Here is a 16,015-nt window from a genome sequence, read left to right on the forward strand (position 1 = left end):
AACAAACCTTGGCAGCGGATGTGGAGCATCCTTTCTGCCGCAGGCGTCACGATCCCTGATCTTTCTGAGTGAAAGCAACTGGTCAATAAACCCACGCATGCTATACGAAGGCATCAGTGTTGCCTGATTTGAGACCCTCATTATGTAAGAACGAGAAGAAAGGAGGTTAACTGAGGAGTTCGATGTTTATTAATCATATCATAAGAAGCCAACAAAGAAAACAGGGGAAATTACTTGCACTTACTAATTGAATTAATGAAATGATAAATAAAATGAAAAACACAAATTGCCACAAGTGGGGTACGAACCCTTGCCTTTGCATTCTTCCTTAGGCTGTTGGTTACAATGGTGTGTGCAAGTTTATTTTGCTCATGACTGTTCTGCATTACTAGGCAGCGAATTTTTTTTTCTTGTCTTGTGCGATATCTACTTGACTCCACCTTTATAGATAGTTATACTTTAGCAAAAAAATATTTGTTACTTTTCATCACTATCTTTATGCAGGTAAAAGTTGGGGAAAACGTCTTCTTGCCATTGCACAAATGGCTGTTTGTCATGAAAAATGTATCAGATGCGAAGTGTTGTTTGGAGCTAGCCAAATACTTTCGGCTACCCTCCGAGGCTACCACAAACGCAACAAAGCTGCCGGCCACACCAGAGAAGGTGGAGATAGTGAAGAGTAAGTATATCCTACAGCAGACATTTCTTGCACACTATTACACATGTTGCCCTGCAGTGGCTATGGTGTTATGCTGCTGACCATGAAGGCTACAAGCTTGACTCCCACTCACTTCCAATACGGGAAGAATTCAAGAACATAGGTTTCTTCAGGAATTCTTGAAGAACCCCATGTGGTCATAAAAATCGGGAGCCCTCAACTACAGCATTTCTTGTAGCTGAGGTATTTTTGCTATGTTAATTCTCATCGGCTAACCAATCGCTCTACTCAAATAAGTCTTTAGAGCCAAAACGTATGCACTTGACTCCAGTGATAGAAAACTTACCTTAGTGGAACTACTGTATAAACTTAAATAGGGTTGTTACATTGGCTGGCTGCCCATTGGGATGATAATGATATTGTATATTTCCGTTAACTAGTCCGGTTAATTCGATCCTGGTCTGAAATCTTCAGCTGGTGCTCATACATTTCCATCGGCTCAAATGCATTATTTCTATCTGAAGTTGGCCGTCGCTAGATAATGCAAACTTAGGTAATCATAATCAGCATGCATGATGTGACACCCCTGAGAGGTGTTCAATAGCTGCTGCTTTTGTCTTGGGTGTTACCTAAGGCACAGTGAATGCCTCGAACACATCTTCCTCCAAATACCCCATTTATGGCCTGCATATGTGGACATATTAAGAAGTAAAAACAGTTTACAATGAATTATACAATATTTGCTTGAATTTAATGTGCACCTTTTTTCAGTAACATTAGTCCAAAAATTTTCTCTGTAGTAGAGTAATGAAAAAGACGAGAAAACAGTGCCGCGCACGCCTAACGAAGCTATGTGGGCTGGATGCAGTGCGTGGCCAGAGATGAGTTGGAGACCAGTGGTATAGACTATCAAAGCAAGCTACTATAGTTCAAATTGCCTAGCATTACGCAGAATATGATAGTTGCACTTTTCTTCGGCAACCTTTTGTGCGCAGGTAGACATATTGTGCAAAAGAAGCAGCATACTATACAGCCTATATCCTTCACTTAAATGTCCTCATTCCATGTCCTTCACTTAAATGAAACTTCATTGAACCCTACACATTTTCTTTCCCCTCATGTTGTTAAAGTGGATGCACGGGGCATCACTCCTGCAGTATTTTTCAGACTGCCTGGCAAAGTACGTCGACCTGCTCCTTGCACCACAGCCACCGAAGGAGCATCGAGTAAATGCTGTGAGGAAGTACTTGCGCATTTTGCTGTGAGGAAGCAGCACGGCAGGGCAAGAGGGTGCACAAAGCACCAAAACCTGCTGATGTCCAATAAAAATGAATTCATAAGCAAGGGTGTTGCACCATTTATTGCAAGCATGGTGTTATAGTGCCTGTTAGGCCTAACATACATGTTTGACCTAACTTGCAAGTTTCTTTTTCTCCATGGGCAAGCTGCTTTTCATGTTTCTTGGCTCTGAAATTATACATGGTAAGCATCAACACTATAGGTCAGTTCGATTCAACTGAACCAGCTTACAGCAGGGCGTAAGTAGCTCAGAAATTATGCAGCTGATATTTAGTGGTGCAAGCCCAACGCTCAAATGCGATACTGTCCAGACGCGAGCAGACATAATGTTTTCTCTGCCTAAAGTGTGCAGTTCATGTCGGTTTAAGAGATGATTTGCCGTCCTTGCCACCGCCCACCATCTATCCTCCACACCCACCATCCACCCAGCATGCTGCCCACTACATTAATCCACTATTATGATGGATGCTGGATTCCGCTATGCCCATAATGTGTTTTTCCAATAGGGATATATCTTCTTTTAGACTGCCTGGAGAAGTATGTTACTTCACATCCTTTGGGGCCAGGAGCACCACCTGCGGAACACCGTCTCGCAGCTGTCCGGAAGCACCTGCACAGTTTTTCAACGGAAGCTGGCCGACAAGGGAAGAGTTCGGCAACAGAAAAGACCAGAGGCTCTGCCAGATGCAGAATAAAGATATTTATAACATATTATAACAGTATACATACTGATTCCGTACGGCATATGAACACGTAGCTGCATACTTAGTCACATGTAGATACCGACTGCACACTTCGCAACTGAAGACTGCATGAATGTAGCCCATCAGAAGCTTTTCAAGTGCAATTGCATCTCATTAAATCCATTGCACACCTTGCGCTTGACCCCCTGTGCCCATCAGTCATCCAGCACGCCACCCATCACCCACCATGCCCAACACCCAGCATACCCATTACCATAATCCACCATTATGATGGATGATGGATTCCGTTATGCCCAGCATTGGGCAAATTTTCAATAGGGATGCATGTGCCACTTGAGCGGTGTGGCTGACTGGTGGTTAGGCTATTTCTTTACCTACACTGTCTCTATGCGTGTAGCTAGTGCAGGAAGGCACCGTTATTTTAATGGGTGTAGAAAAAGTGCTGCTCCATTCACCTACACGAATCCATTTCTTAGCAGAAGTGTAGCTTGAAAACCATACTTTCTGCGCTGCAGTTTCAGTAAGTGTAAGTAGCAGACAACACAGAAGTCTACGGAAGCGGAGGGGAAATTATTATCGCACTATTAGAAGCGACGGCACGTGTGGTGCAGTTTTCGTTGAGAGCATGCATCAATGTGGCTTACGGCATCTACAATTTGCGTATGCACGTCGTGTGTCATCATAAACCTTAGACATCATAGCTGGCTGTGCTTAATGCTTGCGACCGCCATTAGATGCACGATGCTCATAAAATAAAAGCAATATACTGTAAAAAGATTGGTCTTGAGAAAAAATTATGCACAAACCATTTGTTTGTTATCAATGTGAGCGAATAGCTCGAACGAGCAAGCGAATGACATTCTCTTGTGCCTTTGGCACCGACCCCTAATAAGCGAGCAAGCGACAGCTTCTCCTCTTCTATCTGGCCTCTCCTGGTCTCTTGTTTAAGAGCACACACCCTCTCTCACGTGCCTGCAATGAACAAGCTAACGAGCAAAGTTGCCCCTTGCTTTGGGCCCCTCCCCCCTTGTTTTTATTGGCTATAGTAGGTTGCCCAAAATCATTCACGCCCTTTTCCTCGGAGTGGTTCCTCTCCTTCCCTTTGTACCATTGTACCTACCACAAAAACTGCCGTTAGAGCACGAAAGTGCCGTAAGAGCACGAAAGCAATCCGCTTTTTAAAATCTGAGCTCTGCAATGGAAACCAAATGCTTCACACCTTGCCTCGTCAACTATACACTAGTGACATCAAAATAGACGTGCTGGAAACCAATGCACATAGTACAGCACATTGCCTGTGTGTGCGCTCAGCTGCGCGGACAGCTATGTGTAGCCAGTCGAGGTAGATGAGAATATTGTTCTCGTGCATATGCTAAGGGGGAAGGCACGTCTGCCGTGCCTCTCCCCTTTGAGCACATGCCTGATCACATTGCAACGCATTCACACCCTCTCCAGCTCATTCTGCACTGAAAAATCGTGAGCTGTCATTCTCAGAGCCACTTTTGTGTGCCTCGCGGCCTGCGCAAGCTCTTGAATGTTGTTTCCTGCATACCACACCGGTGTGCACGCTTCTATGACATTTGTACCGCTCAATCTTGCAAAAGCTTCTACGTGAATGCCTTGCAGGGGACAAAGATGGGCCAAGAAAATCTCCTGTGGAATTGAAGCCGAAATTCACGAGTGGAACGCAGGTTCTGCTAACCGTAATGCTCAGGACTGTAGGGTGCAACGACATTGTGTATGAATAGGACGTCAGTAAGAGGTGTCATGCAGTAGTCATCATCTGGAACAGCTGGCGTACATGACAATTCGACATACGTTGCCGGGTTAAATGGCAGGCAAACGAAGTTGCTGCAATATAAGCAAGACGGAGGTTTGTCATTCGATTTGCAGAAAGGAGGCATAAGTAGGCGGAGGACACCAGCGGAGCAAAGTCAGAGCAGAAATGACAGAAAGAAAATCAAGTCCAGGCATGAGGGTTTTAGGACAAGGGCGACAGTGCAGCTTCATCTTGAGAAGCTGTGCAGTCTGGGCCGACTGCACGTCAATGCAGAATCACTCAGAAATGTCAGTCTGCCTATGTGTATGTTTGTTCGCATGGTCCCGTGATTTCTGCCTGAAAGACTGCTATGACCACCATATGTTTCAATCAATGTTGTCATTATTTGCAGTGGAGGCCACACATTTGCCAGACGCAGTAGCGGAGGCCCCAAATTCCGGAAGTGCATTTGCACTCTGTGTTACTTTGCCTGGTGCAGTGCACCTGGGGCCGTCATCCCCTCCAAGTGGATTGTTTTCCACTGTTGATGGAGAAGTGAGGCCAAATTTCTGTATCACTAGGTCTTCATAGATATGCTTTCCAATGGAATGTCAGGAAAAAAAGGTCCGTGTGTCATCGATTGGGGTGAATGCTTATACAGTGAAATCTCAATATAACGAAATTCAGGGGACCACGGTAAGTTGTTCATTACTCTGAAAGATCGTTATAGTGAAAGCCCCAAAATTAACCATTCCGCCCATCAACCTATCAGTTCACAAGTTGTCACCATATGAACTATTCACAATAACGTCGCTGTTGGCTCTGACCATGTGCTGCTGCTATTTTACACAGATTCCGCTGCCATGCGCAATGAAGCAACGTATAGTAAGAGTGACACGTGCAAAACAAGACGCTGACGCTGAGAAAATTACCGACAAAAATGTAGCTCTATGTCGTCCCCAAAGCGCAATGTTTATTGCGTTTTGTTTGTTTTTCACATTTCTAGCCGTGGACACTATAAGTGTCTCGCTCGAGGCGGACACCTGAACTATGTCAAAGTGCAAGCAAGCGCCAACAACACTGTCTGGAAAGTGCCAACTGCGACCGTGTGGCATCTCCACGAGTACAGAGGTTACATTTCACCGTGCATATAGCCAATCCGACCACAGAAAGAAGCGCGGAAGAAAGGTGTGCACAGAGAGAAGGGTGAAAAAAGGAAGAAACATGCCTCCGTTGCTAGGCGACATTTTTCTGGTCGGAGCAAGTGCTTGCAAAACATTATGCGTCGTCGGTTCCACCTGCCCACAATCCTTTTTTCTCTGGTGCTGTCTCACGGTTTTCGGAACCCATGCGCCGTGACGTCCGCTCTCTGTGCCTTGCCTGCTACCCTACTGTTTCGGCTGCTGTGAAGAATACACGGAAATGTAAGAATCCTCAGATTTCGGAATATAAGTTTGTAGTACTGAGGTGTTAGCATCACAGGGAAACTGAATAGCGATCACTATTCTGAAAACTTCGGTATTCTGAAGTTCGTAGTACTGAAATATTCTTACACTGAAACTGCAAGTCAGCAGTGGATTTCTGAAAAGGTAGTTAATGTGGTGTTCAGAGAAACGAGGTTTCACTGTGCACTATTGACTCCGAACACACTTCGGCCTCACGTTTGTTACTTGGAGGACACTTAAAGCTTGATAATGGTTTAGCTTGAACTGGGAAACGATGCAGCTGTTGAAAAGATCACTGTAATCGCTCTAGACAACACTGATGTGCGTATTCGCATTTGTTCATTCTCCCTGCTTTGCTGTAAGAATAAAATCAGTTGAAGTTCAGCGCTTGACCTGTCGTTTCTTACTCTCCCTCATAAGTCTTTATTTTCCTTTTGGCATAGTAATGCATTCATTAGAAAAATTTCAAACCTGGCCGCGGTAAAAGGAGGGCGCTTACCAAGTTCTGAAGTTTGAAGTTGTGACGGGACTTGGCGCATCCTCCACTGCTGTTTAACCATGACGAAAATAGAGCTGCCAAGTGTGGCTTTCAGATGCCACAAGGGAATTCACTCGTTTTCAACCATGCAAGGGTAATCACACTTTCAAGGCATGTCTCCTGTGGGCTTCAGAACAATGCCATGTAGTGTATGATGGCGGTGGTCTTTGGAGACTGGCAAGCGTCACATGCACTGCGCTGTTCTCCATGTGACACTGCTTGCAACCTTGGAGGCCTTGACGGCACTCATTCTTGCACTGTTCTCTGCGTGGCGCTGCACCTATTTGAAACAATTGTTTTGCTTTCTCTATCGATTTCATAATTTCAAGGTTAGACTGTGAAATATGAATCTTTGCTACCCTTAAGGTGGGAAAATTTTATAAGTTGAATCCTTTAGAAAAAGGTAAATTTCTTGGTGTGGTTGGGCTTAACCCCGTTTTTATAAAACTTGTTCGAGGTGCAGAAATGGGAAATTATGGGGTTGCATCAGAAATTGAAGGAGCTAACCTTTATAATATTGTTTTATACAGATGTGTTTTAGTGTTAAGAGTACTGTTCAGAAAAAAAAATCACTTCATATCTATTGCAGGTGCAGATTGGTGTGGGGTATGTGAAGCCACTGAGCAAGTGGGATTACATATTAAAATCCACATGCGATGCTAAGTGAACAATAAACGTTGCCAGACATTTATGGACACCAGCAGAAGCAGGCGAAAGAAGCCTGACCGGCCAGGCCTGCCGTACAATGTCTGAGGCATCCGGCAAACTCCCAGCAACACCGGATAAAGTGGCTGCTGTAAAAAGTAAGTCAGCAGTCACCTTGTTTAGAAACATGACAGTATATACGTAACAGTTATCTGGATGAGTTAACATTGCATGATATATGCACGACGCAAAGAAATGCAAACGCGACAATGAGGCAATTAAGTGCCTATGTGCATTATCTTTTTCGTCTGCTGTATATCCACTCTGTATAGGCATATCATTTAAATGTATCTGCAGTTATGAAAAGCAGCACAAAACAATTTTGAGATATTCGTTCGTGGCAAAAACCGTTAACAATGTTTCCCCCGCAATTATTTAAAATGAAAAACAATTAAGAAAGTCAGGTGGCTACATGTGCCTTAAATTGTACGAGGCATTAATTTTTTCAGGACCTTAGTTGGCAGCTTGAATTACGTTCGCCTGCTGCTTATTGTGTTATTAACAGAAGCGAGCATTTAAGCACCTCATTGTCTTTGAAAATTGTCATGTAGACTTGGCATGTGTTGTAGCTTTTCACGCTGCAGCTTTCATTTTACTGTTTTTGAAAAAAATGCTTCTGAAGAAAATTGGGTTCCGACACAGCTTGGCAAATTTTACGGTCTGAAAAGAAGCTTTTTAAACCACTGCCTTCCAATGTGTTGGCTGTGGTCACCTGATCTTCCACTTTACAGTCTGTAGCGTTCACAGTCATGCAATTACAAAACACTGTTCTGATGATTGAAATTTGTAAGATATGGCCTATCAGCACTTTCAGTGATCTCATTTTATTTGACCATATAAGAATGAGAAATATGCTACACAAAGAAAGCACCTCGTAATTAGTCGCATGTACGCTGTGACATGGATAGCTGATTTTGTCCTACGCAAAGCATCCTATAAACTTTCATGCCTGTCGTTGGTGCCAAAGAAAGCGAGGTGGTGGGCATCACGCAGAGTTCCAGCACTTGCCACCAGCCTGGATTAGAATGGACGACTATACAGTGTGGCTGTAACTGGAATTCTTTTTCCGGGCAGATTCACTTGTTTTATGGATCAAAGTACCAGTAACTTTTGTACTGGCATCAAAAATTTGACGCAAATTCCGTTTCCAACAAAAATGTTTTAAAAACAAATAAGCATAAAGGATTGTTCAGTATTATTTTAAGATGCTTGTTTAGGCTTTTTTTCCATTTAAGATGTAGGTTAGCTTAGCAAAGTAGCGATAAGGAGATTGAAAACTAGAACACAAGAAATTTGCGGATCCCATGAACTGTGGGAATCGATGTAAGTGAAGCTTTGTAGCTGTGTGCTTTGATTGACAATAATGACAAATATGTAATTTCATTAGCATGTAGTCCAATACGAGAGTGGGGAGATGATGTAAAACGTTACCGTGCATGCACCACTGCTGTGTGTCTGCATTGTACACAGTACACACAGGAAGGAATGTTTGCTTGAGGCGTTGTTGCAAGTCATTCACAATCTCTGAGATGGAATTGAGCATTGTCATGGCCTCACATGGCGCACCAAATTGTGGCACAAGTATTAAACTTTCATTGAATTACGGGGCTGTGCGTACTTGAATTAGCTGTTATAATTGTATGTATACATTGATATAAGCATTCGCGGTCTGCACCACGTTTTGCTGTGTAGCGAAGACGCTCCTCTTCTGTGTGACGCTTCTTTAGGGCCTGGGTGTCCTCGACACCGAGTGCACGCCTTCGAGCCATCCTGCTGGCGCGTGTTTACGGGCTTCTTCTACATACATGACCAGCACACTACTGAGACTCCAGCTCAAAGCGCTCTCTTCAGGCTAAGGACGATTGTAATGTTTACACTATCACTAGCCTAGCACCTGTATTTTCGTCGCATATGAATTAAAGACAGATACACCACGTGCAGTACGCGCAAACTGAAATGCTAGCACAGCAGCGCTGGCCAGGACGTGCGGAGCTGAGCGCCATCTGATGGTGTTGCAGGAAACACAGCGGCACGCATGACAAAACTATAGCAGCAGCAGCGCCCGTAAAGTTGGGAGAAGAGGCAGAGAAAGCTTCACTTTCAAAGATTGATTAATTGACATCATTTGCAGCTAAATAAAGCTTGCAAACCAGCCATGAGTACAGCTTTTACATAAAATTGATTGTCTATATATAGGGCAAATGCTAAAGTTACGACCCGCTTGCCCCCCAACTGCACGAGAAACAGGTAAAGGTAACGGATGATGGAATTGACAAACCAGGCAGCTTACCCCTTGCAGCTCTCCTGCATGCGTAGAAACAATGTAGCCAAATCGTGGCATCTCAATCTGACAGGAATTTGGGTGCTGGTAGAGCAGACAAAGTATGCTTTCTGCAGGCTTTGAGTGCAGCTGCCATGTGACTAAACTTTGCAGTAAAGCCAACCTCCCAATGAGAGGAGGCGTCGCTTTGGCGAAAAACCATGTAAATCTGCAAAATAATGTGATGCAAGTGTATGCATTCTCACTGCAAATAAAGCTGATCTGGCGTGCGCACTGGGTAGCATGGCTGTTTGTAATATTTTCTAAATTTTATTATCAGACTGCAGAATCGATTTTTTTCTTGAAGTGATTGCAGCAGATTTACTTCATTCCCTTATTGCTAGAAATCATTGCAAAAACAATTTATTTCTACATTTATTACACTCGTGCTTTAGACTGCGTGGAGAAATACATCGGCCAACATCCGATGGGGCCACCACCTCCGGAGAACCACATAGTTTCAGTGCGGAAGCACCTACGAAGCTTCTTTACAGAGGCAGGTCGCCAGGGCAAACGAGTCCGAAAGTAAATAGTTCCAACAAATCTTTTTTCAATGAAATGTGATTATATGACACATAGTATGGTGCTTTACATTAATTCTTTGTGGCATGAAAATGGCCGCATATACTTGGCCACAAGTAGATAGACTATACACTTTGCAAGACTCAAGATCACATGAAGATAGCCCGCCATGAGCTTCCCAAGTGCAATGGCTGCTCCTTCAATTCGTTGCACAACTTGCCTTTGACCTGCTGTGCCCACGATCATATCCAACATGCCGCCCAGTGCCCACCGTGCTGCCCAGCACCCACTGTGCCCACGCCCAGCACCCACCGTGCCGCCCAGCACCCAGCATGCCACCCATCACCATAATCCACCATGATGATGGGTGATGGACACCACCATGCCCAGCAACGGGCAAATTTTCAATAGGGATTTTCAATAGGGAAGAAACATTTTCTTTTTTCATCCGGCATTTACTGCGGGTTGACAACGGGTCAACAAGCAGGCGGCTGCCACTGTCAGTACGGGACACGAAAACAAAAATGGTGGCCGGCGGAGCAAGCCGAACGCGCTGAATGTGATTATCTTTCTTCTCGATGGTGAGAACATTATGCGCATTGAAACAATTTCTTCCGTATCAGTAATGAATAATGTCGTTAATATCGGCAAGTTTACGACAATAATTATAATGTAGCCATGTCCACATTGAAGGGACAGAAACAGAGACGGGCGCGCTTAGCTCCCAGTGACATAGAAACACATGGCGGGCATGTTGCGGAAACTGCGCCATTTGTCTTCGCTGTTATTCTAATATGGCACGTTCCCACTAAGGGTGGGCGAATACCGTCGCTGCGTTACAAGCATCGGCATATAAATAGAGTACACTTCTAACGTATCAGTGTAAATGTGGCCACTATCTATGCCGCTCACGATTTGTTGCGTGTCCACGAGTGCAGATAAGAAGGACCTAAAGGTGCCCTTTATGTTGTTGACCAAAACCATTATGAAGCCTGAAAATAAAGCTGAGGAAAGTTTGGTTGTAGTTTTCAATTTCATGGAAGTGCGGAAAGTGACGAAAGGAATGAAATGGGGCATCTGCTTGAGTATGTAGGGTGCGCGCAGACCGCTTTGTATGTCTTCAAGAGTCGTTCGCGTAGCATTTGACGGATGGTAAGCGCGATCATCATTAGCTAGACTTGGCACACGACATATCACTGCGAAAAGTTCAGGATGCAATCATTACACGGCAAAGGAAAAAAAACGAATTTTGACGACAAAATTCAGCGGTGCGATCATTACTTGAGTGCGAACATTATGCGAGTAAATAAGGTATGTACGAGTAGTGTTCGTGTACACACAGCAAAGGGAAATGCCAAAAAAGGAATGATGTCAGTGTACCTACTGTTCATTATTACACAAAATTAGATTTCAGCCACCTCATGGTCTTTGAAAAAAGTGTAATGCAGACTTGTGTGATCATAGTTTTCGATGCTGGAGCATTCATTACATTGTTCTTGAAGAAATATGTTTCTGAAGAATATTAATTGGGTTCTGACATAACTTGGCAAATGACTTGGTCTAAAAAGAAGCTTAAAGGGGTTGACACACCAAATTTTGAGGCTATAAAAAGCCTGTTGTAGGCTGCTTCTGTATGCGAGGGCACCCACAACGAGGTATTGGACGTTGCAAATATTTGAAAATAATTTGAATTCAGCTCCAGAAAGTCATTAAAGCTCCTCCTCGTGGTCGAGACCCATTGCTAGCGTGGCTGTTATGCTGCGACAGCAGAGAACCGAAAATATCGATGTCATAGCACACTAGTACAAAAACGTGACATATGATGAGTAGCAATGAAATGCCGATAGCCTCCACTATGACTGAGCTACAGGCATATAGAACTACTTTGTCTATGCTACAGGATTCTAGAACACTAACCGAGCTAACCTTGATCCCTGGCTAACCGAGACATGCACAGCGCTATAGCGGAGGGCTGTTAACGTAGCATCTGCAAGTCGCATAGTTCAGCAGCTCGGAGCGGCATTGTTCGCTTGGCGTTTCTCAACGTGTAAAGGCACGTGCACGTTACCGGCACGGCAACTCGCCGCACGCTGTTTGCTGTTCGCGGGCCGTTTTGCTCGTGAACGGTAAGATTTCTCTGCCGTAGAGAGGCTAGGACCGGCACCCATTCATGTGGCAGCCATACGGCGAAGCGGCCAGTCAGCGACCGATGAGTGGTCCCTCTGGCACCGACGGTAGTCTCACCACCGCGGATCATTTGGCGGCGCCGATATCGTCGCTAGGCCTTTTCCGGTTCACTTCAAAGCTAACGCTGACGGTGCTTCAGAATGAATCATCGACTCTCACAAGCCGCAGTATTTTCTTACCGTTGTCGCTCTTGCGATAATTACAGTAAATGCGGCATGCACTTCGAGTCTCCAGTTGTTTACCTCTGCTGGCAGAGCACGCGTATGCGCGAGCAGACGACACAGCATAGTTTTACATCGCTATTTCTTGAGACCGACGTGACCAAGCCGTGTTGCGTTTCCTCTCCTACGACGTAATAGCATCACTCGGAGCCCAGAAACCGAACAATCGCTGGGTATAGTAATGCTATTATTAAATTATTTATCGGGTATATGTGAATCCCGTGGTGTGTATCCTGCTTCTTGAAGCAGTACGCAACGCTCGAATCAAAGAACCCCTTTAAATAGCTGCCTTTCCAATGTGCTGCTTTCACAGCCTTGGAACTTCCGCAAGATGTAGCCTCTCAGCACTTTTGGCTTACTTGAAGTGACCTCATCAGTCAGTTTGAGATTAGAAACTTGACCTTGCTGTTATTTTGTGGCCCAGTTTAGGCGACTACAGCAAAGCGCAGGACGAGCTCACACCTGCTATTTCAGCCAATAACCGGAAATGAGGCACGCATGTGGGTTCCGCGAAGAAGGGACGCGGGCAACACTCACGCGTGAAGGGAAAACGGATTAGTAGCTGCACCGTAGAAAAGGCACTAGATTTGCACCCTCGCTCGGAACAAAAGGGTAGACGGCCCGAGCTGAAGGGGAGCGTTCGGGGAGACGAGCGTGAAGATGAAAGTTGGGGGGTGCTTGAGGTCCGCCACCGCTAATGCCCATGCGCTTCCCAAATGTCCCGTCGACCATCTCGGTCACGGAAATTGGGCGACGCGACGCTGCCCAGCCTGTTTGATATTTGGCATCCGCGTGCGCCTTCTAAGAATGCCCGTGAAAATGGCGATAGCTTTAAACCACTTACCGGCTAAGGCCGATGGATGCGTTTGTGTGCGATCGCCATCGGGTCCCAATTATGGTGTTTCGATTTCAAGCGAACCGGCACACAACTGCACGGGAGATAGCTTTCTCAGTACTGGCAGGGTAGCCCGCTGTCCGGCGGATATGCAGTCAATAAAGCGTGATTTCACGGATACACTCTCGGCAGTTTGCATGGCGGCCGCTTGCAGGTGAAAACAGGAAGACATCAGGGGCCGATACTCGCAGCCCAACGTAAGGTAGAGGGAGGTGGCACGTGTCTGAGAAATCCTATCCCCTGGCATGTTGTAAAGAGTGCCACTGTTTCCGCCAATGCCGCGTGCGGCACGAAGGTGGTTGTGCTATTGGTTACAATGATGTGAACTCGCATGTGTGACTGGCTGGTTTGCGACTCCTTTGTGCAACTAAGGGCTTAAAAAATTGTAGGACGCTTAAGCTTCACCTTCAAGAGTGCAACGCGATAGCGTTATCGCACCCCGTTTGCACCGCCTACTCAAACGCGCTACGCCAGCCAAACGTCGCGATCGGCACAGATAGCCGGGCCCCGATGACGCCGCCAGGGGGCCAGCGAGTGCGAACGCGCTTCGCATTGGCTCTGTAAAAACACGGCGATTTCGTTCGAATTTCCACCCACGCAGTGCCCATCTCTTCACTACACCGTTCGTAAAGGTGAGCGCTACCATCTGTTCAATTTTGGTGGCCGTCGGTCCCCCTTAAGCGGGCCCACGGGCCGAAAACCGCCCTTTGCCGATCAGCTGCCGCACTAGGCCTCGCGCCACCGTGCGCTAAGCCTAAGCCGCTTTGACCTCCCCTACGTCGATAGTATGGAGGCCCGAGTGATCGGAGAGACCATCGACCCAAGGGACTATGATCCCAGGGACTGGAATCATATCCTGAGCCTACCCACCCGTCAGAAAGGAGCACCGAAAATCCGGGACCAGGCGAACGCCGCCACCGGCTCGCGACCTCTAGATTCCGTACACCAAGCGTCCCAGCTGCGCGCGACGCGTCTCGCGGCGCAAAGGTCTCAACGCCAGCCGCGTTTGCCTGAGGGTGCCTACAAGATAGTGTTTCGTTCAACCGGGGGACTTACCTTAACCAACCTTCAACCGCGCCAGCTTCGCCTGGCCCTGCCAACTGCAGCCAAGGACCTCCAAGCACCAGACGCCACCAGCTTGGTTATCCTCCCCCTCAACAACACCTGCACGACGAGTACCCCGCATAAGGCCGACGCGCTACGCCTGGTCGGCATCCAACAACTCTCCACTCGAACCCAAGCCTACGCCGTCACCGCCTACATCGCACCCCCGGATGGTGCAGTAAGAGGAGTAATCACTAACGCCTACTGGGAAGAAACCCCAGCACAGATTCTGGACGACCTCATCACGGGCAACCCTAGCGTCCCCATCATTGATGCACGCCGCATGGGACAGACCCGTTCGATCCTTATCACCTTCCGGACGGGTCCGGTGCCCCGAACCATCTCCTACGGAGGCGGACTCCACAGCTGCAGTTTATACAGAGGACACCTGGACGCTTGCACAAACTGTAGAAAACAAGGGCATCGCGCGGATGTGTGTACCCTTCAGCGTACGCACAGCTGTTCACGATGCGGTATCCCACACCCTGAGAGGACACCCCGACATGCACCCCAGCCTGCATACTCTGTGGAGGCGCCCACATGACCGGTACTAAAGGCTGCAAAGCGAGGGGACGCCGCTCACCACCCGCGTCACGACAACAGCACATCTCCCGCACACCGGAACGAGACGCAGACCGCTCCAGCGTCCGTCGCTCCAGCACGTCTCGCTCATCGTCTCGTCGCCGCCAGGACCAACAGTCTCCACAGCTTTCCTGGGCGGACAGGATAGCAGGCAAAAGACTGAACGATCCCAGCAAGCCCTCAATGCCCCCGCCCACACAGGAGGACGCCCGCGACCGGGAGCTCCAGGCCCTGCGAGAGGAGGTGAGTCGTCTAAGCTCCCTCATCAAGACTCCCACCTTTACCCCTCTACCGCTTCCGCCAATCGTCCCTCCCACCCAACCCACGCCGCTGCCTCAAACACCCACTGAAAACATGGAACAATCCGACTCCCAAACCATCACCTCACCCCCACCCAAGAAAAAACGCACAACAGAGCACCCACCCGTCACCCAGACCGACCTTCAATCTCTAGAGGCCCGCATGGACGCTAAACTCGCCGAAATGGACGCGCGTCTAGAGGCAAAATTAAATCAGCTTATCGACCACTTGTCTCAACGCTTTGAACAACAAATTGAAGCGGCATTTACGCGCATGGTGCACACCCTTGAGATGAGCCTTGCACGGTACGACACCCGCCTCCAAACAATCGAGCAGGCCCTTCCCTCGCTGCAGCTCCCCAATCGCCCCTATCAATCCCGCCCACCTACCCCACAGAACTCCCTACCCAACCCACCTAAGCTACAGTATGGCGGGGCTACCACCTAATTCTTTATCAATTCTGCAATGGAACTGCCGCCGCTTCTGGGGCAAGCGCGCACCTCTCCAACTCCTCCTCCCCACACTTCCCACGCCCCACATCCTCCTCCTTCAGGACACACATGCCCCTGCCACACTTCCCAGCTACAATACGCTCACTCGGACGCAACGAATACACCCAGGGCTTCCACACTCATACATCGCTCCATTACACACCAAACACATCAGATCACCTCCGAGACGCCCTGCTTGATCACAGAAATCATACAACTTGCACACTCCACACCATCTATTTTTATTGCAAACATATACCACCCACCGTCTCATCCGATGGCTTC

The 16,015-nt window shown here is 47.2% G+C and overlaps 1 protein-coding gene and 1 pseudogene across 7 annotated transcripts in view; one reads left to right on the plus strand and one right to left on the minus strand.

The window, feature by feature from the left end:
* LOC139057558 (uncharacterized) overlaps positions 1–16,015 on the minus strand; it is a 302,935-nt gene that overhangs the window by 83,864 nt on the left and 203,056 nt on the right. For 2 of the 7 annotated variants that reach the window (XM_070535998.1, XM_070535999.1), the window contains exons 3-4: positions 14,941–15,170; positions 14,310–14,417 (exon numbers count right to left, since the gene is read on the minus strand). The exons of 3 other annotated variants lie outside the window; for them this stretch is intronic. In XM_070535998.1, coding sequence (XP_070392099.1) covers positions 14,311–14,417; positions 14,941–15,170 — 337 coding nt within the window. In that variant the 3' untranslated portion in view covers position 14,310. The remainder of the gene's footprint in view (positions 1–14,309; positions 14,418–14,940; positions 15,171–16,015) is intronic. 2 more of the 7 variants (XR_011512893.1, XM_070535997.1) reach the window with 2 other exon arrangements.
* LOC139057088 (uncharacterized) lies at positions 14,458–14,915 on the plus strand (annotated as a pseudogene).

Source organism: Dermacentor albipictus, chromosome 3, assembly GCF_038994185.2.
Source record: "Dermacentor albipictus isolate Rhodes 1998 colony chromosome 3, USDA_Dalb.pri_finalv2, whole genome shotgun sequence".
Classification (NCBI taxonomy): Eukaryota; Metazoa; Arthropoda; class Arachnida; order Ixodida; family Ixodidae; genus Dermacentor; species Dermacentor albipictus.